Source organism: Tribolium madens, unplaced genomic scaffold (assembly GCF_015345945.1).
Source record: "Tribolium madens isolate multiple individuals breed KSU strain unplaced genomic scaffold, Tmad_KSU_1.1 Scaffold_7;HRSCAF=85;Tcas5.2_LG10, whole genome shotgun sequence".
NCBI lineage: Eukaryota > Metazoa > Arthropoda > Insecta > Coleoptera > Tenebrionidae > Tribolium > Tribolium madens.
Genome location: NW_025401050.1, coordinates 2,068,709 through 2,095,914, shown reverse-complemented (window position 1 = coordinate 2,095,914; position 27,206 = coordinate 2,068,709). Strand labels below are relative to the sequence as shown.

The following is a 27,206-nucleotide window of genomic DNA, read 5'->3' as shown; positions in this document are numbered from 1 at the left end:
TATTTTTAAGTTTATAAAAATCAGAATTGTATAAAATTAGAATTTTTGGTAAGTCAAATATTTAATAAAAATATTGAAAATAGAAAAAATAGAAGAATTTTTAGAATGAAATGATTGAAAATTTATATTTATATTCAGAATAAAATAATAGAAATCAATTGCTATAAGAAAGGGATTGCTAGAATAAAAAATTTGAAACATAGACGTCACAACTCCGCATGGAGGGGCAATGTCTCAATATTTACCACCCACCATCAACTATTTTATGCGAGTTCCATAAATAGCTTTAAACGTAGATGTTATAAATCTGTATGGAGCTGTAAAGTTGCTATTTATTGAAAATCCGCTAATATCACATTTTGATACTGCAGTTTCGGATAGTCAAAAATAATTTTTAACAAAAATTTCCCAGTTTTCAGTCGTTAAAATAGTTAAATGTTGAGCCATGTTGTAGCTGGGGTCCAGGCTGTGTAATCCACCCCTTGTGCATAGAAAGATAATGAAAAACGCTGTCGCACACCGCGTTCTCTCATGCATAAAAAAATATCTATGAAATATTTTATTACTTAATTTCTTATGCTACTTGAATCACATTTTAAGTACAAATACATGAGAGGAATGTAAATATGTGATGCATCATCATTGTTTTATTGCGTACTTTTTACAATTTGAATAAGTTTGTGTGATTAGACATGTAGTTTGTTTGTAATTGTTTTCTTTTTGTGGCATATAATAATTTTATTGTTTTAATGTTCGGGTGAGGAGGCACATAAATATTATTTTAAATGTTAATATAATGATATCAAACGACGTCTGTATGTCTGTAAGGACGGTCCGACATATTTATACACTGCTTGAAATGGATTATGAACACAGCTTTGCGAAAACACTGTCTTACTGGTTCGGAAGGGGGTTCTCTTGACGTATATCAGATTTCAATTTAACAAACTCTTTTGCTACTTCATCATTTGTGCGTTGCGAGAGGATGCGCAGAATCGTCCAACCAGTCTCGTCCATTTGAATCCGCTTGCCCAATGACAACCAACAGGCACACGAGCCCTGAAACGCCCACTTCAGCCACAACCAATCCCCACTCGCACTCACCTTCTCTACGATGTCCTTGAGCTGCATCACAGCCACGCCCACAAGCCGGTCTTCGCGGGCGAAACAGTAGTCCTTGACGCAAATATGCAACTCGAAGTAGTCCAACTGCTCCTCATTACCAATCGTACTAAACAAAAATCACCAAAATTCAAAACTAAAAACACTAAATACTCACAAATGAAACGTCTCGTTATACTTCGGCGACCAATTATTTGCTTTGGATTTCGTCGCGTGTTTCCGCTTCTTGTCGGAGAGGTGCGGACCAATCAGATTGACTTCGACGAAAGGTCGGAACATACCCGACACGACGTTCCATTTCAAGTCGTTGGCGGCTACCACTAGTTTTATATTAGGTTTTTTTACTCACAATTGAAGAAACTTACCTTTAACGGTGACTTTGTGCTCGCCAGTACCTGGATGGGTGAATAGATCGACTTGGATTGATACTTCGCCAACACTACCTTCTTGGCCATCTAATGTGTCTGAAATTTTTTTTTTTAAATTTGGATAAACAAAGACGATTTTGTGTCTAGTGTAGAAAAAATTATGTACAAAACTAAAATTGTGTTAAATTTAGTCAACCATGCTTGAAATTTGAAACAAAAGAAAGGACACATGCACTGGGAGCTAGGGAGTAAACTGTTGTTACATAATTGCGTAAACGTAACACCGTTAGTGTTACAACTGACTGGAAATGCGTAGGTAACTTTGTAAGTGTTACACACAAATTTACTAAGTAACTTCAATGTTACTGTGAAAAAGAGGCACAACATCACATATCGAGCAAACTGCAGACCGGTTTCGCCCTTGTTGGGGCTAATCAGTGCAGTGTAGCTCAATATGTGATGTGGCCTCGTGAGCCTTAAAGCGACTACGCCGGTGAAGATGAGACAGTAATAGCGCAGAGCGCCACCTGTCGCCCCGAAGGGCGCTTTGCTTTGCAAATTCCCAGCCCCCGGCGTGTGAAGGTCTAGATTCCCCACACACTTGACAGGTGGCGCTCTGCACTACCGCTGTCTCATCTTCAATGTTACTGTAAAAAATAATAATTGCAAAGATAACAAACTAACGTTTTGGTAATTTCTGAAAGTAACTTTACAAATTGCAAAGATAAACCTACATTTTGTTACTCAATTTCTAAAAGTTACTTTACAAAATCCTGTACGTTTTGTGTAACACTTACCTAAGCTTTAGGTGTTTTTCATCTGTGATTATTTGTTATTTGTGTAATGTTACGCTTACGTGTTGTTACACAAAATATATGTTACAAAAAACGTAACTTTTACCCGACAGTATTTATTGTTACTATCAACGATATCTCAATTTCAATAAAAATTTTGAAACATAAATGTTACAAGTCCGTATGGCTGGGCAATGTCTAAAGATTTGCCACCCACCATCAATTCTATATTTTATTTCTGTAACAATAAAAATTTTAAAACGTAGACATTACATAACTAAGTAAACGTAACACCTCTAGTGTTACAATTGACTAGAAATGTATAGCTGACTATTGTCTTACACTTCGTAAGAGTTACACACAAATTTACTATGTAAGTACAATGTAACTCTAAAAAATTATAATTGCAATAATAATGAACTTAATTTTGTTACTCAGTTTCTAAAAGGAACTTTTCGAAACGCTGTACGTTTTATGATTTTTTGTTATTTTTTGTGTAGTCTTACGCTTACATATTCTTATGCGAAATACACGTTACAAAAAAACGTAAATTTGACCCCAAAGTATATTGTTACGTAGGGTTACTTTAAAATGTTACTTCACAACTGATTGTATGTATGTAGAATTTGTGTTGTAAACGTTACAAGATGTAACAATTAGGTAACAACTTCGGGTTGTTTACTGTCCAATTTTCAGAAAAATAAAATAAAATACTATAACTCGTAATGTAACTAAACCGGTCATGCATGTGTAACTGAAATAACTCCTATTCATGCAATCGTGTAACTGTGTAACTTTGCACAAAATGTAAACTCGTAATTCCGCCGCTTCCTAATCTACCAGCTCATCTAAACCTTAAAACCACTATAAAGTGCGCATAGCAATTGCTGAATTTCATTTTTTTGTTAATTCTGACATTCCGTTCTACCTTGTCGACTCTCTCTTCGTTTTTTAGCCTTCAAAGGTTCTTCTAACGCTTCAAGTCCAGTCTCGGTCTCGTCACGCTCGATCGAAATTTGCCGTTGAAGCATTGTTTCTTTATTGTTAAGCGGCACTTTGAAAGATTACACACATAAATACAAGTGTCAAGTGTGTACAAACCTTTTTTTTTTCTAAAAAAAAAAAATAAACCAACTCACCTTCGTTTATTTGCGTCGTGACGAAAGTCTTGATAAGAGTATCAGTCGTTTGCGTATAGAGAGATAAGGCGTAACGCAAACTTTGCAATTCGGGACTTTTGTCCAAAAAGGCCTTTTTAAGGCCATTCCCGCCCGCGTGGAAGTACTGTTTGATGGTGTCTAAGGCTACGTCCAAAACTGCGCATTGTTTGGGCGAAAGGTTCTTCTCCACTTCCTTTGATATGTCCATGACGCCACTCAGGGCGTTCTTCACGTCCTGTTTCCCGGCCATGTGGTTCTTAAAGAGTGTCGACATGTCTTCAATCTTCGTTTTCGCAGCCAAGTTCTTCGCATTGTCGGTCAAACTCTTGAACATCATCTGAAACCAAGCCAAGTAGTTGGTATTCTAGTCCAGACTTCTTCACAAACCGTTTTGTCCGTCATGGGGGGCAAAACCACAGTCTTCTCGAGGATCCTCATGACGATCTTCCACAACTCTTTGAGGAGTCTCTTGAGAACAGTCTTCTCGCACGATTGAGCATAGAGGGAGAGCGAGCCGTCGAGGAGGTCCATGAGAGGTCGCAAGACTTCGTCCGCTTCTGACGCGACGACGTTCCTCTGAGCCGGTTGAGTAGTTCCAGGTTGACCTCCTCCTTTAATACTCAAAAGGAGGTCTCCTAGTTCCTTCACACTCACGGTAATTCGAGGTTCAAGGCTAAAACATGACAAAATCAATGTGTTGTTGTTGTCTTCAAAGAAAAATCTCGCACCTTAAGGCAAATTGAGTGGCTAGTTCGTCCAAACACCCATTCAAGGTTTGTTGCAAGTCTTTGAGGATGTTCGCAGCGTCCTCTTCCAACTTTTCGCCCCCCATGGACTCAAACATCTTCTCTAATTGTACCCGTAATTGTTGAATATTGTTCATAAGAATGCAAGCCTGCAAAAATTATTATTTCAAGTGTTTTTTGTGTTTTTTCCTTACAATTCGTTCTTCTTTGACGTGTTCTGGAAACTCTCCTTTGACAATATCGGCGTACGCGATAAGGACTTTGACTATGGTTTTGGCAAAGCGTTTCATATAACGTTTCCAGATTTCTGGATCTGGACACTCTAGTTTGGACACGACATCAAAACATTGAGTCAATTGGGTGAAAACGTCGACGACAGAGTTGGAAAAGAGAGCATGTTCGCTGCTTCTTTGGAACTACAATAAAGGGTAATTATGTTTTTAAGGACAAGTTTAGGGCTTACGCCATCCTTTTTGTCTCTATTGAAGGCACCGTGAAGGTATTCGAGGGAAACATCGTCGTTCTCATTTAACCACTGCATGACGAACGGCTCGAACCATGCAGGATATTCAGGCACTGCACCTGAAAAAGTAAAAAAAATATATAAAAAATCTGGTGTAAACACCCCACGACTTTCCTTATCCTATTTATTTGGAAAATATCCTAACGACAAATTCATATTGTACCTAACTACACTTTTTTAACCATTTGCGACCGATTTTTACCAAATGTTTTGTGCTGCGTCGACTTCCTATACCAAATTTATAGTCCTCATAGGATAAGAAAAGTAAAAATGGGTAAAAACACCTCATTACCTTTGTAGGGAGGCACATCTTTGACATAATTGGAATACAGCCACTTGACCTTGAAATGCAGGTTCATATAAGCCGAGCTTTTGCACAGTCGATGCTGTTCGTGCTCTTCAAGGGCATATTTCATATCGACGGCAAACAAACTCCACATGGTCGCCGCCGACAGTTGCCCTATATTCAGCTCCTGTGGGAACTGGTTCAAAACCGGACCATAACTGTTCTTATCTTCCTCGATAACGGAAACAATGAGAGCGATTAACTTGTGCCAGAAATCGACACTGTCGAGTCTAGGTCCGTGGTCTTCGGGGTCGCGTTTGGGTTCGTTGGGATCACTCTGAAATTCGCGATTGTATAATTCGTAGGTGTTTTCGAAGAGAAATTGATATGTGGAGCGAAGACAAGCCTTGACGCAGTCTTTGACGACGGTGCTGGCGCGAGGCGGACATGTCAACTCCTGGACTTTCATCCGGAAGAAGGTGATGCTGGTGAGGAGGTCAACGGTCGATTTCAAGTCCATTAATTTGTCGGGACTTGAAGCCGGGAAGTTGTTGCGGTACATGGATAAGTCGATGCGGAGAGAGTTGTGGAGTTGGTCGAGGAGTTTCACGAATTTCTCTTTCTGGAAGAGTAAAACTCACATTTTGACTGATATCCATAAACCACTAGTCGTAGAAAAAATATAAACACAGATTCGAAATCTTTGAGAAATTCTGCATAAGACGCAATACAATTTGGGGTAAAAAATTAAAAACTTACTTCAAAGTTAGAGGCGGCAAAACGATTACACACTTCAAATCCAAATTTTTACTGATATCTCGAAAAGTCTTACCTTAAGAAAAAAAATAAAGACAGATTTGGAATTTGTAGATAATTGTAAGTCAGAAAACTTGCGTTTAGTTCAGTTATTTATTTACTTTGCTACAAAAAAAAAATACGTTTGTCTTAGTTCATTCATGTTTTGACCCTAACAAACAAAACTTTGCCCGATATCTCAAAAACCACTAGTCGTAGAAAAGAAATAAAAATAGATCCAAAATCTTTAAGGAATTTTGCATAAGATACAATATAAATTAAAGAAAAAATTTAAAACTTACTCCAAAGTTGGAGGCGGCAAAAGGATTACACACTTCAAATTTGAATTTTCACTGGTATCTCAAAAGTTTTAACTTAAAGGAAAAAATAAAAACGATTTGGAATTCTTAGAAACTGTAAGTCAGAAAACTTACATTTAGTTCCGGTCTTTGTTTGCTTTGCCACAAAAATTATCCGTTTCTCTCAGTTCATTCATGTTTTGACCCTAACAAACAAAACTTTGCCCGATATCTCAAAAACCACTAGTCGTAGAAAAGAAATAAAAATAGATTCAAAATCTTTAAGGAATTTTGCATAAGATACAACATAAATTAAAGAAAAAATTTAAAACTTACTCCAAAGTTGGAGGCGGCAAAAGGATTACACACTTCAAATTTGAATTTTCACTGGTATCTCAAAAAGTTTTAACTTAAAGGAAAAAATAAAAACGATTTGGAATTCTTAGAAACTGTAAGTCAGAAAACTTACATTTAGTTCCGGTCTTTGTTTGCTTGGCACAAAAATTATCCGTTTCTCTTAGTTCATTCATGTTTTGACCCTAACGAACTAAACTTTGCCCGATATCTTATAAACCACTAAGCGTAGAAAAAAATTAAAATAAATTCAAAATCCTTGAAAAATTCTGCATAAGAAGCGATACAATTTGGGGTAAAAAAAATAAAAATGTACCCCAAAGTTGGAGGCGGCAAAACTCTTACACACTTCAAATTTGAATTTTCACTGGTAACATAAAAAGTCTTAGCTTAAAAGAAAAAATAAAAACAGATTTAGAATTCTTAGATAATTTTACGTCAGAAAACTAGCATTTAGTTCAGTTGTTTACTTTGTCACAAAAATTATTCGTTTCTCTTAGTTCACTCATGTTTTGACCCTAACGAACCAAACTTTGTCCGATATCTCATAAACCACTAGTCGTAGAAAAGAGATAAAAACAGATTCAAAATCCTTGAAAATTTCTACATTAAAGGCGATATAATTTGGAGATAAAAAACTTAAATCAAACTCCAAAGTTAGAGGCGGCAAAGCGATTACACACTTAAAATTTAAATTTTCACTGATATCTCAAAAACTCTTAGTTTAAGAAAAAAATTAAGGCAGATTCAAAATCCTTGGTTAATTTTACGTCAGAAAAGCTACATTTAGTTCAGTTTTTGTTTAATTTGCCACAAAAATTATGCAAATCCCTTAGTTCATTCATGTTTTGACCCCAACGATCTAAACTTTGCCCGATATCTGAAAAACTATTTGTCGCAGAAAAGAAACAAGAACTGATTCAAAATCTTTGAAAAATTCCGTATAAGACGCGATATAACTTAAAATAAAAAAATTAAAATCAAACTCCAAATTTGGAGGCGGCAAAGTGATTACACACTTAAGATTTTAATTTTCACTGATATCTCCCAAAGTCTCTGCTTAAGGAAAAAAATAAAAACAGATTTAGAATCCTTGGATAATTTTACGTCAGAAAACTTGTATTTTGTTTACTTTGCCACAAAAATTATGCTCTCCTGAAAGTTCATTCATGTTTTGATCCCAACAACTTAAACTTTTACATATATCTTAAAAACTATTGGAAAAAGTAAAAGAAGATTTAAATTCCTTGAACAATTTTACATAAGATGCAGTAAAATTTAGGGAAAACAATTATAAACTCACCCCAAAGTTGGAGGCGGCAAAGCGATCGCTCGCCGAAACGGCCGACGAGGCTGTCGTGTGTGCGTAGTAGGCGTTGATATTGGCCAGAAGCATGCTCATGACGGCGGGAACCCCCGGACATAGATACTTGGTTGACAGGCAGTGGAAATGCCTAAAAACCCACCCTCAAAACCCCTCAAACAACCTCAAAAGTACTCACGTCATGGCTTGATATATGGACTCGATCCCATACCGCATCGCAAACTCATCGACAATTTCCTCTCCCGCCTCCTCGAAGTACACTTTCCAGGCATCATCCCCCTTGGCTTGGGGTAAACTCACAACCCCACTGTTTTGCTCACACAAATAATGAAACAAGTTTTCGTGAAGGCAAGTGTATTGAACGTGATATGGGGCGACTTTTTCCTCGCCTTTGATTTCGACCGATATGTGTAGTCGGATGGCACCGGAAACAGCGGATTTGTCGGTACGTTTCTCCAGGTTGTACCACACGTCCATCTCTCCGGACAAAGTCCGGACTTCGATGATGGTTTGTCCGAGGAAATCGTCCGATTCCCTTGTGAGTTTCTGTCGGAGTTTACTCTTGAGGTCATTATCCTCGTCCCAAACCCGGACTTTGATCCTGTCGGACGAATTATGACACTCGCTACAAAATCTCATTGAGTACAAATGAGGCCTCGCTTTGTACCCACGTACAAGTAGAACTTCTCGTCCCACACCGGATTGAGTTCCTGCGGCATGGTCCTTGTGCGTTTTTTCACCTTGCCGACTTGTACGGTGACGTAGGGGTCGGACGTGCCACTTTTGTCCTTGGCGATAAGGCCTTGTGCGGATTTGACTGCAAGTCGAGGCCAAACTAAGTCCAATGCAAGCAGGAGAAAAGCATGCAAGCTGCAAAGCAGTGTCTAGTGCGGGTCTAACCACTAATTACCCTCACGGTTCGGTTCGGTTCGCTCGGACGTGTCGTGTGGTGTTGTTAGTGTCGTGATGAATGTTTAAGATCAACAAGTAAGCGGGAGAGTTCAATTCAAGTGCATCATTCATTTCAAAAACTGTTTTTAGCTGTAAGTCGGTCTCAGGCAGGTCTGTAGCTACATTCTATGGACAAGCGGCTTGAGAAAAAAACGGTTACACACACAAACAAGCCAAGTACACAAGCCCCCTGTGATCGAATCCAATCGAGGGGAGATTTTATCGAAGAGTCATGCCGAGAGACATACTAAGAGTCGGAAGAGAAGACAGAAAGAGGTCTCGAGAGAAGGCTCAGAGTCTCAGAGTTCAAAGCGGGGCACAAACTGGTTTTTACCGTCAATATTATTATTACTATCCCACGTAGCTTTGATATGATGTAAATGATCAATAAATGCAATACATACCCTTGAAATTTTTTAAATTTCCTTCAAGATTTGTGAAAAGAGGAGTATTTTAATAACAATTTTCGTAATTTCTTGGTTTAGATGTGGTACCTTAAAAGCTGGTGCCTAAAAGGTTAAAATGGGGCGTGTCGTGTGCTAAATTTGAGTTTCTTTTTGCTTGAGAAAACGTGCAAGAAGGTGTCTGAACCCCGTTCAAACTAAAACCGAGCCTGATAAGACATTCCAGAGTGCAAAAAAGTGAAGAACTTGATCAGTTGTAGAGAGAGAGAGAGCAATATCTGTACTTTAGCGTGTTCAGTATGCTCTGCGTCCCGATAGAATGCAGCTGTCAATACCTGTGATTGCAATCTTGCATGACCACTTGGATGTGCCTTCAATAGTCATTTGCTCCGCTTGCTCGATTGAATCAATGTGTGTGTCTGGATCCACTGAAAATGTTGTTCTGGCCGGAACCGGAAACAAGAACACCGATACAACAAAAAATGAGCACCACAGTGAGGTATCTCGGTTTTTCGTCACCATTTTCCACCAAACTGGCTATCTATCCACACAACTTTTCTAAGTGTGAGAAATACCCAATTAGATGAAAGGGTAACAAGCAGTCGGTTTTGCGAAAGCAGACATTTAGCATTCAAGTGGCAATGAGACAAGTGACTTGTCTCAATGTCGGGTTAGAAGACAACAACCGCCCCCACAAACCTGTGATGGCTATCTTTGCTGACCACTTGGAGGTACCATCTAATACGGATTGTTTGACGGCTTTCATATGACCAGCGTGACTCTTGTCTTCCACGCCGAAAACGGCCCTGTTTATACAACACAAAAGATAAAAGAGAGTAGAGAAAAGAGAGGAAATAAAGCCCCGGTCTGGAAAAAACTGGTTTTACAAAGCGAGACCTACTGGACGAGCTTCTATGGAGGGGCAATGACTCAAAATTTTATTTAGTCGAATAAATCTCGCTCTGAATTTTCTTTTGTGCTCCACGCTGTCGATCTCACTCTCATTTTACCTGATAAGTTCGAAGATTTCAGGCTTCTCTCGTTCCCTTTGCTTCATTCGTTCTTTCATTGCTGTTATAATACTGTTGGCTTTATCTTCGGCTCCATGTTTCGAACTTTTCTCAGCGGCTCCTAGAAACAGCCACGATTTGAACAATTTTAATCGATTCACAACTGCCTTTACATTTAGTAATCCTAATCAAAGAAAAATAATCGCGTAAAATAAGAGAAAAACCACAAAGACTGCAAAAAGACACTCACTTTGTAAACAATCGGCGTTGAGGAGATCCTTGCACTTCTCGTGACACTTCACCGAACACTCGGTGCACCTCACCCCTTGACGGGCGATGCCCCACAACAGCCCCTCGCACTCGTAGCAGTAGGTGGGGGAGGTGGCCGTCCACGGGACGAAGTTGTGGGGGGTGGTGCTGCTGATAGGGTAGATCAACGCCTGCAGCGTCTTCTTGTAAACGTGCATTTTCTAAAAAATAATGGCCAGTCTAATTTTTTTAAATCTTAAAGCTTAATTTGCTTGGGCAAACAAGCCGGCAAAAACGCCGCAATACCAATATTTGCACTCTTCTAGAGAAACCTATACCAACAAATTAATTAAATCCAAACAAAACCACTTGAAGCAACAATGCAGCGTTTTCGGTCAATAAAACTCGTCGTGTCTTTTATAGAGACATAAATTCGCTCCTGAGAAAGCTTCCGGACAATAACAAGCCGCTATATATTATTTTGTATAAGAAAAATTCTTAATGGTTCATAACTGAGTCATAAATTTTAATACAACTTACCAGTTCTTCATCGTTGAGAGTTGCTCGGGGTACTGCTGACGTCAAACCGGCGTTTCTTTTCGTTGCAGCCATTGTCTACAATCAAATTAATTAGAAAGTTGATCATAAACAATAACACTAACTAGAGCAATGGCTAAAATGTGACAATACTATTACCTGTTTTGTTGTTTGAGTTAAAAAGCGGCATGCAAATCGTGCTGAGGAGAGATCAAAATGTTAGAAAAGACAACGAATTTTTCACAATTTGAGATATTAACTCCAGAATTTCAAATCTCTTGTTGTTTTTTGTCTACGACCAAAAGGTTTTAAGATATTGATGTAAATCTAGCCCGGGATGTTAACAATTCTTATGGAGGAGCAATGTCACATCTTCCTCCGAAAAGTTACTGTTAATCTGTTCTTGTTTTTGTCCACGATCAATATTTTTTGATATTGATATTAATCTCGCCTGCGACGTTAAAAATTCTTATAGAGGGACAATGTCTCAACATCTTCCTCCTGAAAGTTACTGTTAATCTGTTTTTGTTTTTTGTTTACAATCAATATTTTTTGAAATATTGATGTCAATCTCATCTGCGATGTTAACAACTCTTATGGAGGGGCAATGTCTCAACATCTTAAAAGTTACTGTTTCTCGGTGAAAAATTCGTTTGGTCCGTTGTTTGACAAGCATCTACGTGCATTACTAAAACGGAAGGAAGAGACCAGTACCTTGAGCACCTGGAGAAGTGAAGCGGCGCAGGACACACCATTAAACAGAGAACAAACAACATAGACACGTTAGTAATGGTTCTAGGAGAGAGTTTACACAATACACTCAACATTAATAAGAAGGGAAGGTCAGAGGAGTTCCTGGAGCGCACATATGTAAAGTTTCTCGCACAAAAACAGATACAAAGGGATGGAGGGATACAATACAACATTCATTGTTGCAACAGGTATGTATGAACAACGGATATCGGGAATGATAACGTCAAAAGGAAAATTTTTTCTTTATCTTGAACTAATTTTAAGACAAATGGATGATTTTGATGAAGCGAAATCGTATCAGAGAGTGTTTACAAGCCGGGCTGTAAACATGGGGGTAATTGAGTGGTGCAGATGTACGGAATGCGAGAAACTAAGCAATATCGTATTGACTTGTATTACAAGTAAACAAAAGCAGGATGGTAATACTGTAATTCGTTTCTAGAAGCAATGATCGAAAACTTTTGTGTATTTCCCCATTCTTTTATGAATTACCCTCGCATTCCGACACGATTTCGCATTATTAGAAGAAAATTGATCAACTCATTACCAAGTCGGAAACCAATGGTATGGACTTCCGTCGTGGCCGGATATCCGGCATACTGTCGATGTTGCTGTAGAAGGGATTATCTCCTGGATGTCTGTTAATGAAAAACAGTTCAATTAAATGGCTTCGAAGCCCGACAAGTGCCACAATCGAGTGACCTTTATTTGTAATCAGAAAAAAACGACTTACCCATTTGTTCTTCCGGCCGAATCGCCCCCAAGTCCAGAGCCGTTCTAAAAAAAAAACAAAAAGTAACATAAATAGTGAATCAACACAATCCCCCAGAGGGGTAACAGAGTTTATTTGTAATAACAAACAACAAATCTTAGCACAATGTCTTGTAATGTAAAGCTTTTTTCCCTAATTAAGCCACGGAGAGCTACAATAGGCTATCTCTGTAACACACGTATTCTCCGTGATTGTATAATACTGCTAACATCGATCTAGGTTACTGTTCCGCTACTGTCTTTACCGAGATTGTCATTATGACCAGTCTAGAGGTACTAAAGTAGGAAACTTAGCGCTTTATACTATCAAGTTTGGTCGATATTTACAGGTGAAAAGAGGTGATAGTTTAGAATCGTCACGCTGGTTTGAGAAAAGTCGTAGTTTATTGTCGTCTAAAACTCTCAATGATAGTATAAACACTTCATAATGTCAATCTCTGATGATAATTACATTGATATGAGGTGCGATATGACATGAAAACACAAATTCCTGGATTCGAAATTGACTTGGGTGACCTAAAAGCCGGTTACAATAAGGCAAAGCTTACAACTAAGCTAGGTTTTAACATGGATTTCGTAGAATTTCTGCACCATCCCCAACATACTCACTTTATCTTTCTCGTTTGTTGGTTCGACTTTGTCTTGGTTGTTTTTTTCTTCAGCTTTGCGTTCTTTTAACGCTTTTAGCAGTTTCCATTTACTAGCGACACTTTCTTTAGTTTCGGGTTTGGCTTCTGGTTCGATTTGGATCTGCGGAACGGCTGTCGCTTCTTCTTCTTCTGGTTCTTCGCGAGGGGCGACGTGGCAACGGGCGAATTCTTCAGTGTTTTCTTCCTCGTTCTCGCTTAACTGGGGGGAATCAGGACCGGAGGTTTCACCCGAGGAGTGTTCTTCGTCTTTGGCCGGCTCGGGTGGCTTTTCTTCAATTTGGACTTCTTCTACTTCTTCCTCTCCTTCTTCTTTAATGTTTTGGGTGATTTTGTCGAAAAGCATGTGGGCTTCTTCCAAATGAATTGATTTTCGGTCTCTTTCACGGTTTTTCGCCGATTGGAGGGTGTGAAGGTTGTTTTCTCCTTCCTCAAACACCCCCTCGACCACTTTTGCTTTCATCCTCAACTCCCTTAAAACGAACGACATTTTCTCTTTAACTTCTTCATAAGGTTCAAATTCTTCCTCCAGTTCGGGTTCTTCCTTTAAGGTTTCCCCCATTTCGGCTTCGAGTTGTGACTGTCGTTCCATCTCCTCCAATTTCCTCAATTCGTAGCAGTACCACTCGTCTTCACTATCGATACTATCTTCGGTACTTTGCCGTCTTGAAGACACACGAGAGGTACTCCTCCACGAGTGGGTACTGCGACTATCATCATCCTCTTTATGTCCCGGAATTTCAAGACTTTGCTGGTGTTTGGGCAAGTACCGGTTTTGAGTCCTCAAAATCGGTTCACAGTGACTAACTTCACTCACTTGACTTTCGGTACTGACTTGCTCGATCAATTTCTCGGGTTTTAGTGGTTCCTCATCTACAATTTCCTCAATTACGACTCCTTGTTCCTCAAAAGACATGTCATCGGATAGGGAAGTTTGTTTCTGTTGTCGGTACTTCCCCAAAGCTCGTGAAACAGCAAACTCCATCGAGGCTCCTCCAACCACGACCACCATCTTGCTATCGGTTATAACCGTCTCGTCGCTCTTTTCCGACTCGGAACTCTTCTTGGTCTCACCAACAGTAGGAAAAATACTACTCGAGCCGCTCCCGGTACTTTTGCCCGAAATTTCCTCCTCGGCTAACGCCTCGTTAGTTTGTGGTGACACTTTGATCGGTTCAAATTGCGGTTGAAGCTCATCTTGTTGACTGTTTTTCCTCGGCTTCGCCTTGGCTACTTTTGCAAAAAGGTCTCGCTCGGCTTGACCCTCAAACATGCTATAGCTGTCCTCACTTCGGTCATCTTCCGAGACTATGGAACTAGCCCGTTGTAGTACCCACTCGTTTTCTGACTGTTCTGGGTCGGAAAGTGATTGTGTGTTGTGGTGAAAGTAACTTTTCCGCTTGGCTTTTTGCAAAATCCCAGAAACCGTTGATACAATCGCGTTTTTCTTCTTTTTCCGCCCGCCGACATTACTTTTATGTGTCGGTTTGGGCTTTTCGAAGTCTTCGCGACGCACACCGGACGGTAAGGAGTACGACCGGTGCCGTTTGGTTAAATGCAAGTCCGGTAACCAGTGACTTACCGAACTCATAGCGGATTTGAGAGTGTTACCTCGTTTGAACTTCTTTTTTTCGTCGCGAGACGTATCGATTGTTTCAGAATTGATGGTAATGTAGCCCGACTGGGTTATTATTACCGAACTAGGGTCGAAAAACTTATTATCGTTTTGTTGAACAACATATTCCGGTACGTTTCGGTTCCGTAAGTCGAGTTCCAAGTAGGGAATTTCTTGTCGTTGGTTCCAGCGATCGATTTGGGCTTGGTTCTCGTAGATTGGGTTCCGAGGCCGTCTTTGATCTAAGTAGGGGCTTTGGTTGTACTCGGCTGGTTCCGTGGAGCGCATGGAACTACTCGGACTTGCGCTCTCTTGGACCTCTTGAGAACAGTTAAGCCAGGCTGCTGGATCGTTAAATTCGTCGTAGCGGGTGGAGGTCGGGTAGTACGAAAGAGCATCTGTGATGTTACCACTGGGGAACATGGTTCGGTGCATTGCCGTTTTGTACCCTTCATGGTTGGCGACTCCGTCCCCGTTACTAGTGGAGTACATCCTCGAAAGTGACCTTCTGCGGTCGGTGGTACCTGAGCTCGTTCGTTGCAGTTCGTTGTTTTCGTAAGGCTCGACCAAATCCGGGTAATTGATAGTTTGAGTGATATAATCGGCACTGTTGCTGGTATATACAGACGTGTAGGTCTCTCGATTGCTCCCAGCGACGGAGTAAATTGCCGGTTGGTCGTTCCAAGTGAACGAATTCGTTTTGGTGTGCTTTTTTTTTCGAGGACTGACGTTAATATCCGAGGCGGGGGCCGGGGCTGGGACAAAAGTACCATACCCCTCGCTGGTTTCAAGATTACAGGGCGACTTAACAGTTGTGAAAGCCGACAAGTGGTGTCCACCAGGCAAAATCGTGTTTTCGTGGTGGTACCCTTTGCCGATTTTTGGACTTCCTGGTGATTTCTCCAAACTCGACCATCCACTCAACGAGGAGAGCCCTGAATCGGACTTGACGACATTTTTCCGTTTGGGCGAGCTTTTGGGTGATTTAATTGACGGTTGTGGTACCGGCTCGGTGCCTAGGAAGACTGGATTGGGGTCGGGGATGGGGTCCAGCGGTGCCGGTGGGGGCGGACTCGGTGACCCTTTTTGTACTTGGTCGTTCGTTGCGATGTACCCGTCTTGACGGGTCCGGATTGATAGCGACGGCGAAGGGGCGGTTTCCGCCCTCGCGTTGAAGATACTAGGGGTGGAGCAGGGGATGGTTTCGTAGGAGGCTGCGACTAGACTACTATAAAAGGGGTTCTTGGAGTCAATGTTTTGCACGGCGGCGCTGTAGGCGAGCCGACCGGTGACGGTAGTAAACGGGGCGGTGCAGGATGTGACTCGACGGGGGGATGTAGGGGTACCACCACGGAGACCCCCGGCGAGGACTTCAGCAACTTCATTGTCAGTACCTATGACACTATCAGTGACGGACAGTCTTGAGCTGGGACGAGGAGGGGGGAAAGGAAGTTCAGATTTAAGGATCATGAGGTCGTCTTGGTTCGAATTAGAGAAACTCCAGTTTGGATCGTCTTTGGGTTCGTCATCTTGGGTTATAGAAAGAGGGGATTCTAGGAGTTTTCTCTGAAGTTGCTTGATATTATCCGAGTCTTGTTGGAGTTTACTACTGAGTCGGTCTAATTCGTTTAGTTTTTCGATCGCGACGTGGTCTATAGAATCTATACGGGACAATTGAGCTATATCTTGTTCACTAACACACGGGGAGTTCCCTCGATAGTCTTTATAATCTAACGCACTGAAAACTTCCTCACCCTCAACCAAACATTCGTTTTTCTTTTCGTTGTTCTCTTCGGTTTCTTCTCTTTCTTCCCAAATCATCCCTAATTGTGACCCTTGACCCGCCCCCACCAAATCCTCGCGATATGCCTGGTTCAAACTCCTGTAAAACGCCTCATCAGGCACATGCATTTCATCCAAATCCAATTCTTGTGTTCTTGACACATCCTGTCCCTCCTCCAATCCATCCTCGACAGTCCCATTCCCCAGAATCTCCCTAATCACTTCTAATTCCCCTGCTGTCGCCCCCGCCCCCATATTCCTACACCCCGTCCCTCCCGTGGTATAAAAATCCAACAATTGGGAAATAACACTTTGTTGCTCATACAACAACCCCTCCAACTTCTCCAATCTCTCCCACATTTTGATATACTCCTGCGATAGCAAATCAAGGGCACGCCAGGCGTACTTCAGCTCCGTTTCAAGGATGTTAAGTCTGGTGCCTAGCCTTTCCATGTATTCAGTGATGACATAATCGACATTGGCGTCGTAATTGACGGGCGCCATAGTGCCGTCGGTCATCCGGTGCATGTTTTCGCTCATTTTTCCAACAGAAACACTACATTTTAGTCTTTTTTCGCGACATTGTGCGGTTTGGCGTGCTCGCGAACATCACGAGACACTAATAACACTAAAGTCATTGGTTCGTCCGTGTGGAAGGCATCGTTCAACATCTGAAAAATAATTAAAATGCGATTTTCTCGATTTTTGTGATTTTTTGGGGAAGTTTAGTTGCATGTGAGGTTTGGTTTTAAGATGAATAATAAAAAGACAACTCATCCACCGGATGTCAGAAAATGATAGCTACCTTTCGTTTCAAATGGGATATTAAAAATTCACTCAGACCTGACGCTATCTGTCGATTTCCGCTCCCATTTGCGTTTAGATGGCACCACTCATCTCAACACACGATCGATAACTTACTTATAAGGTATATAAATTACGGTCAAGAACAGCCAAAAAGTTGCTAAAATAATTGAATATTCATGTAATGTAGCAGAAACTATACATGAACTATCGACAGTCAGGTTAAATGTCAAAATCTGCCCAAGATTTAGCTAATCTATTTCCCTTTTATGTACGTACAAGTGGCGTAAGCAATCAATAAAAAGCCATGACAGGTAATTATGATATTGTATGAACAACGTAACTATTGACAATAACTATTGTCAGTAAAAAGTTATATTACTCAAAACAAAAGCATTGTACATTTTTGATACAGTGTAGAAAGTTTTTAATAATTAAGATTAAAAAAGGAAGACGATAGTTAAGTTTTTAGCTTAGTTTTAAGCTAGTTTTGATCTTTACTTCTTAAACTATTATAATTGACAATAATTTAAATAAAAATAAACGTGTTATTGTACTTTCATTGTGCACAATTATTGTTCGTAAGTTATGACAATATCGAGTGGCTATCTAGCTATTGACTTTTGTAGACATTAACTAATATTCACTGCATAATTTTTGTCGTTGCTCCCAGTAATAGTGATTTTAACTATTGACAATAACTATTAAAAAACCTAGTCATAACTTAACTATCGAAAATTCTTGATAATAACCATTGACAATTAATAATCAAGACAATAATTAGCTTTTACTTTAGTTGAAAAATTTAGTTTTTATTTTTGATTTTTTTGAACTTAGTCTATTGGCGTTAATTCGAGAAAAATGCGCTCTTTTATGTAAGACTTATTATTATAGTACTCTAGTCAAAAAAACTGTTTGTAAGTTATGACAATATCCATTGACTTTAACTATTCTTAACTATTATAAACGTTAACTACTATTTGCTATAGTTTCATACCGTTGCTGATGACAACAGTAGGAATTTTAACTGTTTCTAGTAACTATTGGCAATCAGTTATCAAAACTACAGCTAACTTTTTAGTTTAATAGAAAAAAATAGTTTTAACTTAGGATTTTTAACACTTTAGCTATTGACAATAACGAAAAGTCGAAGCAATTGTTAATTTTTAAGTTTAGCAGAAGAGTTAAGTTAGAAATTACTATAGTTTTAAACACCGCCTCCTTAATGAAATGTATCAACATCCCGCCTGGGCATTTCGTAAAAAATGCATTGGAGCAGTGATTCCGATTTTTTCTTAGTTACGGGGGTTACTAAGGAAAAACTGAATGAGTTTTAATTATTAACGAAAAATAACACAATTAATAAAAGCTGGGAAGAAAGGCTACAACAAAACAAGATACGCCAGGGAGAATTAATATTATGTGGTTGAACCCTTTAAGTTAAAAAACTGGATGCGTCAAAAAATTTCCCCAGATTAAAGCGCCAACGGGAATCAGTTGAACTCAAAAAATGCTCAGGCGAGAAAAGGATTATTTCTATAGAGACGGCGATGGTTATAAATATAACTATTGACAATAATTTTAACTATCGGTTTAATCCTTAGTTTATATCGATAGCTGCGTTGGTTTATCAAGGTGTATCAAGGAATTTTGTTGTAATAACTTAGACAAAAGTTACTTATTGTTAATTATGGATTTTTTCACTAATCGCCACCCCTCGATCGATACCATTTTTATCAACATAAATCCCGCTGTTTAAAAGTTGAAATAAACTCGACAAACATTTAAATATTCATAATGTAACAAGCGCTAGGAAATTGCACCGTATTCATGCAAACTTGCACTAAATAAAATTAATTTTGCTGCATGAGGAGGTCGATTCTCCAATAGGAAACCGTTGAATTTTTTGTGTATAAATCCGGGGATTTCCCTTGAGGGTTTTCCGTATTGTGAGCATCACTAAAGGCAAGTTTCGAAATCGGAAGTATGATTAATTCACCTGTTGATTAATATCGACTCGAAGATCGATCAATTATGGAAAAAGCCACGACTGAATGAAATATTGATTGACCGGTCAATGTGACCCCTGCAGGTGTGGATCTTCAACAAAGTTTGAAGTTTTCTGGTTCAAGAGTGGTGATTGATGATTGGATTCTGTCAAACTAAACACGCATTTTATCAGTGGTTATACAATCCCGGGATGACAAATAGAGTTAGGGGTGGTTTTGAACGCGTTAACTAGGCTAATTAGTGTGCACGTCCGGTATTGATTTTATTGAAATACAATTACAATCGATTTGTTGCATCTTGAGTTGCTCAAAACACGAGAAATCAATTAAATTCTTAGCTAAATTAAGTGAGAAAAAACAAATAAAATTTTTGTTAGGGTTTAATGAACTGTCGCATAGTCAAACTTAGCGTGGGCTTTGTGTAAGCACATTTACACTCATATATAATTCATAATCTAATTATCGACCGAAACAAGACGGCAATTCCGGGACTAAAATCACGAAACCTACCTACTACACCCTCAAGGCGTCACAAACCCTAAAAAATCAACAATTAGTTGGTGAAATCAATCAAAATTTGAGAAAACAAAAGGTCAACCGTGTTAAAACACTTAACAAGGAAGACCAGTCAGCTTCACGGTTCGTACAGATCTCACATGGACATCCAAAGTAGACTTTGGCCAGAGGTGAGAGGATAGAAATCCACCGTTACACTGAAACTCCCATTTCAGCTTTCAGAAAGTGAAAAAAATTGAAAGCAAATGCCAAAACTTGTTACAGGAGAGTGATTTAGGTATTGTGAATGCTTCATAATGGTCTGATCAATGTGCATTGGAGTGGAATCACGATTGATTAATTTGAACATCAAATCTGGGCTGAAGTTTGGCCTCGAGACGGGATTTAAATGTGGAACAAGCTCGCTTTCGACGAGGTACAAGCTTAGGAGACATGGAAATATAATCACCTGGGGTTTCTTTCAAGTTTTCAATAAAAAAAAACTGAAAAACTTGGTTTAATTTTCTTGAGATATTATTAATTTTGTGGTTGGGCAATGCCAGAATAACTCCCTTTTTTTAAATATAAACAATTGTTTCTTTGTACTTCTAGAGGCCTTAAATACTCAAAAAAGTAGAACAATGTTTAGCAAAATAACATTTTCTGGACAAATTTACAAAAACACTAAAAATTAGAGCGTAATATCATCCGGCAAGTGTAAATTTGAAACACGCAATGTTTAAACATTACATAAGCTTGGCAAAGGTGCATTTAGAAACAATTTTATCCAAAAATTAAGTTCTGTATCAATTTTAATTTTTTTAAGTAAGAATTACAGCATTGCCCCGCCATAGAAATTAGTAATGACAAACTATATTTTTTTATTTTTCTATGAAAATCAAACGGGCCCTTAACTGTTTTCCATAAGCGTCAATATTCTTCACTTTAAGTTTTAGATATCCAAGAAAGTAGATAAAACAATCTTTGGTCGAGTTACAAAAATCAATTTTTGTGAGTTTTTGACAGTAATTTTAACAAAATTCAACGACAGGTTATTGTGTTAATTCTTATGGGGGCATTGCAATTGTAGATTTATTTTCACTCTTCTCTATTAGTTTCAATTGAGTTTCAATGAAATAGTCGTTTTGCTCAAGCTGCCAAAATTCCATAAAAGATTCCATAACCGCCTGTCATTTCATGCATCTCTCGCATCTTCAATTCAAATTACGTTTTAATGACGGTCAAATTCGCTCCAGTAAGCACGACTCGTCCAAACTGCCATCAAAATTTAATTCTCGAGCAGTAATGCACAAACACAAGCAAAATATATAATTTGGGGGCGAAATTGTCGCCTCGTGCGTGATAGATTCACAACAAAGATTAGAAACAGGGTGCTTACAACACACAACACAAAATTCCAAAAAGCTATTGACATATTAAGAACAATTCTCGCTAGAATTTTATGTAAATTGCGACCGGAAGCAAACATTTGAATGAAAATGGAGGCGAGCCACGTTGGCTGGTTTTATTAAAGTTTGAAGAAAGAAGAAAATGACCGAGAAGGGGATGACGCTGCATTGATTTCTAGTTTATGAGTCTTAAAACGTTCATTGCTGAAACACAATGACCTCAATGGAGCTAAGCTTCTTCATAAATAAATCATTTCGGAATAAAAAGCTTATTTCAATTAAAAGTTTCATTATGATATGCGCACTTAATTTAACTTTGTTCAGAATCCGCAATATAAAAGTTTGTTAATACCACCTGAACTTTTTCCACACATCTAAATCGTTTCGATGAAATTTCCCGTCTCGAGAGGCTTTTAATTCGAGTTCAGTAAACAGAAAACACGATTATTTATAATCCCGACAGCGAAAAGAACATCTTTTGGACGAATTTACGAAAATACTAACGATCGCAGAATAATTACATCCGGCAAGGCTGAATTTGAAACATGTGCAAACACGCACACTTAAACATCACGTAAGCTTAGGAAACGTGCATTTTATAATAATTTTACCTAAAAATTGAAGTTTCGATCAATTTTCACTTTCTTTTTAATGGTAACGATTAGGACATTGCCCCACCATAGAAATTAGTAACGACTAACTATAAATTTTTGAGTTTTTTTGAGAAAACCAGGTCCCTCGTGTAATCTAACCGTTTTCCATAAACGCCAACTTTTTTCACGTCCCTTGATGGAATATTTAAAGCTGTCGGAAAGTTTTATGGAAAAATCGCCAATTCGAACACGAACTTGTGCCTCCATTGTTTCGCGTCATAAATTAAAGCGTGGAAACATGAAAAATCCGACTCAAATATTTCGTTTAACTCCATTTTCAAAAGCTCTCGAGTTCAATCCAGTCGCGCTTTGTAATTAGCAAACGTGGCTCAGCTGTTTGGAAAAACTCGCTTTGAATTAATTAGGTCGATATTTTACAGCGATAAAAATATATTTACGACACGAATGCCTAAAAATAATCAAGTAACGGCGGCGAATTCTCATTATGAATACTAATTATTTGTCGAGGATTGTAGAGTCTAGAAGTGAAAAATCACAAATCGCATGATGAACTAATTCCCGGTTTTATTAATCGAAAACCGGCCTTCCGGCGCACTTGACAAGACGTGTCTGTGTCAGTAGGGGGGGTTGTCGACTCCGGGTCGATATTCCGGAGCTTGCCAAAAGCCGGAGCAACATTTTTCAACAATTTGAAGGTCCAAAAATACAATTTCCAGCGCTGAATTGAAAAAATCCCTCCGGGATCGGCCTACACGCCTATTTAATTTTGAAACAACGCAAATTCTTTGTTAAGTTAATCTCAAGAGCAAAATATTGACTTTTTGAAATGCGAATTCAGTTGCAAAACAATAAAATAATCGATAATGCAAAGTTGTTGTAACCCATGTCATGCAATTCTTATCGCAGTTGTAATTTACTTGTAATTGGGGTGCAATTATATGTTTTTTTGAATTTCAAGCCCAGCAACAAGTTTTTGGCTTAGACCCAACGAGATGCATTGAGATTATTGCCATTTGAAATAAATAAATGTTGGCACAAAATATAAAATGTTGGAAAAGAAAAAGTTTATAAATCAGTTAAGAAACTGTTAAAAACATTTAATTATTGTTTTGAGTAGAAGCTTTACTGTTTAATTTTGTCGATAGCTAACATTGGCAGTTAGTAAAAATAGTTAAAACTTCAAATGGCTTAAATGCAACGCTTGAAAAAGCTAGATAGTTAAAACTGAATTAAAAAAACTAAAAAATTCTACAGTTGACAGCTTTTCTCGATCGGTAGCCATCTAAAAATTAACTAAATTGTAAGATTAATAACAATTTTATCTTCCTCGATAATTTGATTTTTTAACGCCATAAGCATTAGTAACAACTAACTATTAATAACAATAGTTACGCAGTTAAAAAGTAACAAAATTTCAAGATTAACAACAATTTTATATTAAAATTAAAGTTTTGTCAATCTATCTTTGATTTTCTAACGTAAAAAGGGTAAATATTGTGACATTGCCTCACCGTGGTAACAATTAGTAACAACTAGCTATTAACGACAATATTTAGGCAGTTAAAAATTAACTAAATCTGAAGATTAACAACAATTTTATCTAAAAATTAAAGTTTTGTCGATCAATTTTTGATTTTTTAACGTAAAGGTGGTAAACATTGTGACATTGACCCGCCATAAGCATAAGTTACAACTAACTATTAACAACAATAGTTAGGCAGTTAAAAATTAACTAAATTTCAAAATTAACGACAATTTAATCTTAAAATTAAAGTTTTGTCAATCTATCTTTGATTTTCTTACGTAAAAAGTGTAAATATTGTGACATTGCCCCACCGTAGTAATAATTAGTAACAACTAGCTATTAACGAAAATAGTAAGGCAGTTAAAAATTAACTAAATCTCAGATTAACAACAATTTTATCTAAAAAAAAGTTTTGTTGAGCAATTTTTTATTTTATAACGTAAAAAGTGGTAAACATTGTGACATTGCCCCTCCGTAGGAATTAGTAACAACTAGCTGTTAACGACAATAGTTAGGCAGTTAAAAATTAACCGAAAAAAAATCAAGAGAAAAATAAACTTTTCTTTCTACTGAGTTAGAATAATGAAGTTTTAATTACAGATTTGCTGGTTTCAGATAAAGCAAAAAAATGTTTTTCCTTTGCAGTTATCGCGTAAAATCAAAGATAATCTTTTTTTCCTTTTGTAAACTCAATCCGGGGACATACTGTATATTACAATGTTCAGAGAGATAAATAAAAAGTGGATTTCTGATAATTATCAAGTTTATTTATTTTTTATTTAAAAAATTGCTTCATATCGATCTGGTTACCCCTCTGACAGGTGGTTATTAGTCATAAAAAAAATAATCAGCTTAATAGCATCTCGATCGCTAATTCTTGACAAGTCGACATATCTGGGTTAAGTAATACAAGCCAGTAATGTTAGGTTCGATAACTACATCAGGGCGTGTCGTAAATAAACCAACAATTTGCGCGACTTTTATCCCAACAAGTCTTAAAACTGAATTCAAATGTCGTTTAATCCTAATTCGCGTCGAGTCATTTTTGAGCTCGCTTTCGTGCTTCATTTCCCCAAAATGTATTAATGGTTTGGGATGATTGTGTAACAAAACAATGCAATTATACATTCGTGTCACGTACAGATGAAATCCTGACAATATTGTAATTAGTGATAATTTATTTACGTCTCTGAAACGTAATCTTGGGGTTTAACATAGCGTGAAATACAAAGATTTTGGAACACAAAGAAATAACGTTTCATTTTATTATTTTATGAGTAGTGTTGGAAATTTTTTTATTTTGCGATTTTATAACTGGAATATCACTTTTTATGACTTGTGCACACTTGACTCGAATTATTAAATCGCTCTTTGTTGCGCCACAAGGAGCAAAACAATTTTATCTCCTAAAAAATCAATCGAAAACACACATTTGTTTGCTTATTAATATTTTTTTCATCTAAAACAATCAAAATTCATAACTGTTTGTGTTTGAAAAACACTAACAAATCTGCTTGTTTATGAAAAATATCTGAAAATTGTTACGTTCAGTTCAAAAATGTTTAAATGTTTTCAAATTAATCCATCAAAAACCGCAAAATTTGTTTTCTTGTTTATCAATAATTCTTTTAAATAAATAACTAAATTTTACGATTGTTTGCATTTGTTAAACACAACAAATGTACTTGTTTATAAAGAATATCTGAAAATTTTTGTTGCCTCAAACCAAGAAACTAAATTTTAAAAGTTACAAAATTACTCCAAATGTATCCCAGCGCATCCACCATTTTTAAAAAACTTTTCGAAAAGTACATTTTTTATTATTTATCGTTATTTTAGGTAGTTTCACTAAAATTAAGTAAAATTTTACGAAAAAATGTTTGTTTAGTTTAGTATGTTTTTCAAAGTAATCTATCAAAAACCGCAAAATTTGTTAGCTTGTTAAACAAAATAAATAATCTAATGCCTGTTTGTATTTAAAGAAGACCAACAAATCCACTTGTTTATAAAAAATATCTGAAAATTTTTGTTGATTCAAACTAAAAAATAACATTTTAAATGTAACAAAATTACTCCAATATTTATCCCGGTGCATCAACCATTTTTTATTTGTTTTTTAAATTATAATTTTTTATTATTTTTGTTGTGATTTTAAGTAGCTTTTTACTGTTTATAAATAATATCTGGAAATTTTTGTTGACTTAAGTTGAAAAACAAAATTTTAAAAGCAATGAAATTATTCGAAATTTATCCCGACGCATCCACCATTTCAAAATTTTTTTAAAAACGTTTTTTTACTTATTTATAAAGTGATTTCAGTTAATTTCATTTAACATATAAAAAATATATAAATGTGACAATAAAAACGTGTTTTTCAAGTTTTCAAAATAAAATTGAATTCGAAAAGTTGAAATAACATCTCAATTTTGTCACAAATTTCATAATTCGGCATATTTTTCCAAAAAAACATCATTTCATTTTAAAGGTTGGTAAACGTGTAGCTTTGACGTAATGTAATTGCGGACTTGACACTTGTTTACTATTGATTGAGTGCTTGTCATTTTGGGCATTTACAAGGTCAATGACCTTCTTACCAACCTTGCAAACTCAAAATCCCTGTTTTTTTTTTGCGTCAAACGTCAGAATAAGTAAATGATTGCGTCCCGCATTGCCCGAAGCAATCCAAAGTTTACGACACGAATGCAAAATAACTAAAATCTTTATTACCAACTTGGCAACACTAAACTTCCCCAAACTAGATTTGCTCCCAGCACCGACCTGTTTGAATTTTTCCGTTATTTAGCACACAAGTCACACATTTCGATGCTGTTTCGTTGCACTAATCCACAAGACCCCATTTTCTACCACAGCCTGGAAATCGGGTCGATTAAACCAATCATGGAATTGCCTCAACAATGCCATTGTTGGAATGATTAATTTATTTAAAAGCGAAGTTTTTTCCCAAGGCTAGGCTTTGTTACACTGCGAAACTAGATATTTATTAGTTTTCGACGCTAGTTAGAGGGGTTTGAAATTTTTTACAAGTGTGAGTGGAAGGACAAGAAAAGTGTCACTCTCGGGAGTTGGCAAGTGAGTAGTGTCACGTATTCAGGTTCGGAACTAGTTTTTCTAAACTCGTTGAAGTGGCTTTGAATGTTCAAAGGAAAGTCAATTCTGTTAGACGAGAATTTTCTTTTATTGTGCTAAATCTTGAGCGCCAGCAAAGATCAACGGGAAAAATTAAAGAACAGATGAAACTGTATTTCCAGTTTTTTTCAGAGAAATTTATTGGTTTTATTCTATTCTGTTTTACAGTTTTGTTCAAAACAAAAGTGTTTTTTTTTAATTTAAAATTGTTATTTATTTTGTTATTTCTGTTGTATTATTTCTAGAATTTATGTTCAAATCTTTTTACATTTTTTTCCACGTTATTTGTTCTTATTTTTTTTAACAAAAGTAATTCTTCATTCACCAATGTTTGTTGTTTAATAAGTTTTGTGATTGTTTAATTTTAAATTATTATTTATTTTGTTATTCTTTTTTCTATCAACGTGACAAAATTTATTTAGTTTTGTATTACCTACTTCTTGAATCCATTTTCAGTTTTCTTTACATTTTTTTCTACGTTGTTTTCTATTTTTCTTAAACAAAAGTAATTTTTACATTTACAGAAATTTGACACCAATGTTAGTTATTTAATAAGTTTTGTGAATGTTTAATTTTATGTTATTATTTATTTTGTTTCTATCAACCAGACAGAATTTATTCAGTTTTGTATTACTTACTAAAAATATCCTCAATTTTTTTGCATTTTTTATGTTATTTGTTTTCAATATTTTTAACAAAAGTAATTTTTACAT

General features: G+C 37.2%; 1 protein-coding gene across 17 annotated transcripts in view; it reads right to left on the bottom strand.

Annotated features, from left to right (window-relative positions):
* Positions 1-51: 51 nt before the first annotated feature.
* LOC123010310 (protein unc-13 homolog B) overlaps positions 52-27,206 on the bottom strand; it is a 90,796-nt gene continuing 63,641 nt past the window's right edge. For 6 of the 17 annotated variants that reach the window (XM_044407096.1, XM_044407097.1, XM_044407099.1 and 3 more), the window contains 21 exons: positions 12,409-12,452; positions 12,223-12,313; positions 11,637-11,645; positions 10,926-11,000; positions 10,387-10,606; positions 10,137-10,320; positions 9,826-9,932; positions 8,447-8,588; positions 7,950-8,396; positions 7,751-7,901; positions 5,006-5,621; positions 4,654-4,772; positions 4,385-4,606; positions 4,173-4,339; positions 3,832-4,117; positions 3,424-3,781; positions 3,213-3,338; positions 1,488-1,586; positions 1,280-1,442; positions 1,105-1,231; positions 52-1,059 (listed from right to left, as the gene is read on the bottom strand). In XM_044407096.1, the coding sequence (XP_044263031.1) occupies positions 895-1,059; positions 1,105-1,231; positions 1,280-1,442; positions 1,488-1,586; positions 3,213-3,338; positions 3,424-3,781; positions 3,832-4,117; positions 4,173-4,339; positions 4,385-4,606; positions 4,654-4,772; positions 5,006-5,621; positions 7,751-7,901; positions 7,950-8,396; positions 8,447-8,588; positions 9,826-9,932; positions 10,137-10,320; positions 10,387-10,606; positions 10,926-11,000; positions 11,637-11,645; positions 12,223-12,313; positions 12,409-12,452 (3,918 nt within the window). In that variant the 3' untranslated portion in view covers positions 52-894. Of the gene's footprint in view, positions 1,060-1,104; positions 1,232-1,279; positions 1,443-1,487; positions 1,587-3,212; positions 3,339-3,423; positions 3,782-3,831; positions 4,118-4,172; positions 4,340-4,384; positions 4,607-4,653; positions 4,773-5,005; positions 5,622-7,750; positions 7,902-7,949; positions 8,397-8,446; positions 8,589-9,461; positions 9,569-9,825; positions 9,933-10,136; positions 10,321-10,386; positions 10,607-10,925; positions 11,001-11,636; positions 11,646-12,222; positions 12,314-12,408; positions 12,453-13,055; positions 18,528-19,813; positions 20,004-27,206 lie in introns of those variants that run through there. The other 11 variants (XM_044407086.1, XM_044407087.1, XM_044407091.1 and 8 more) reach the window with 11 other exon arrangements.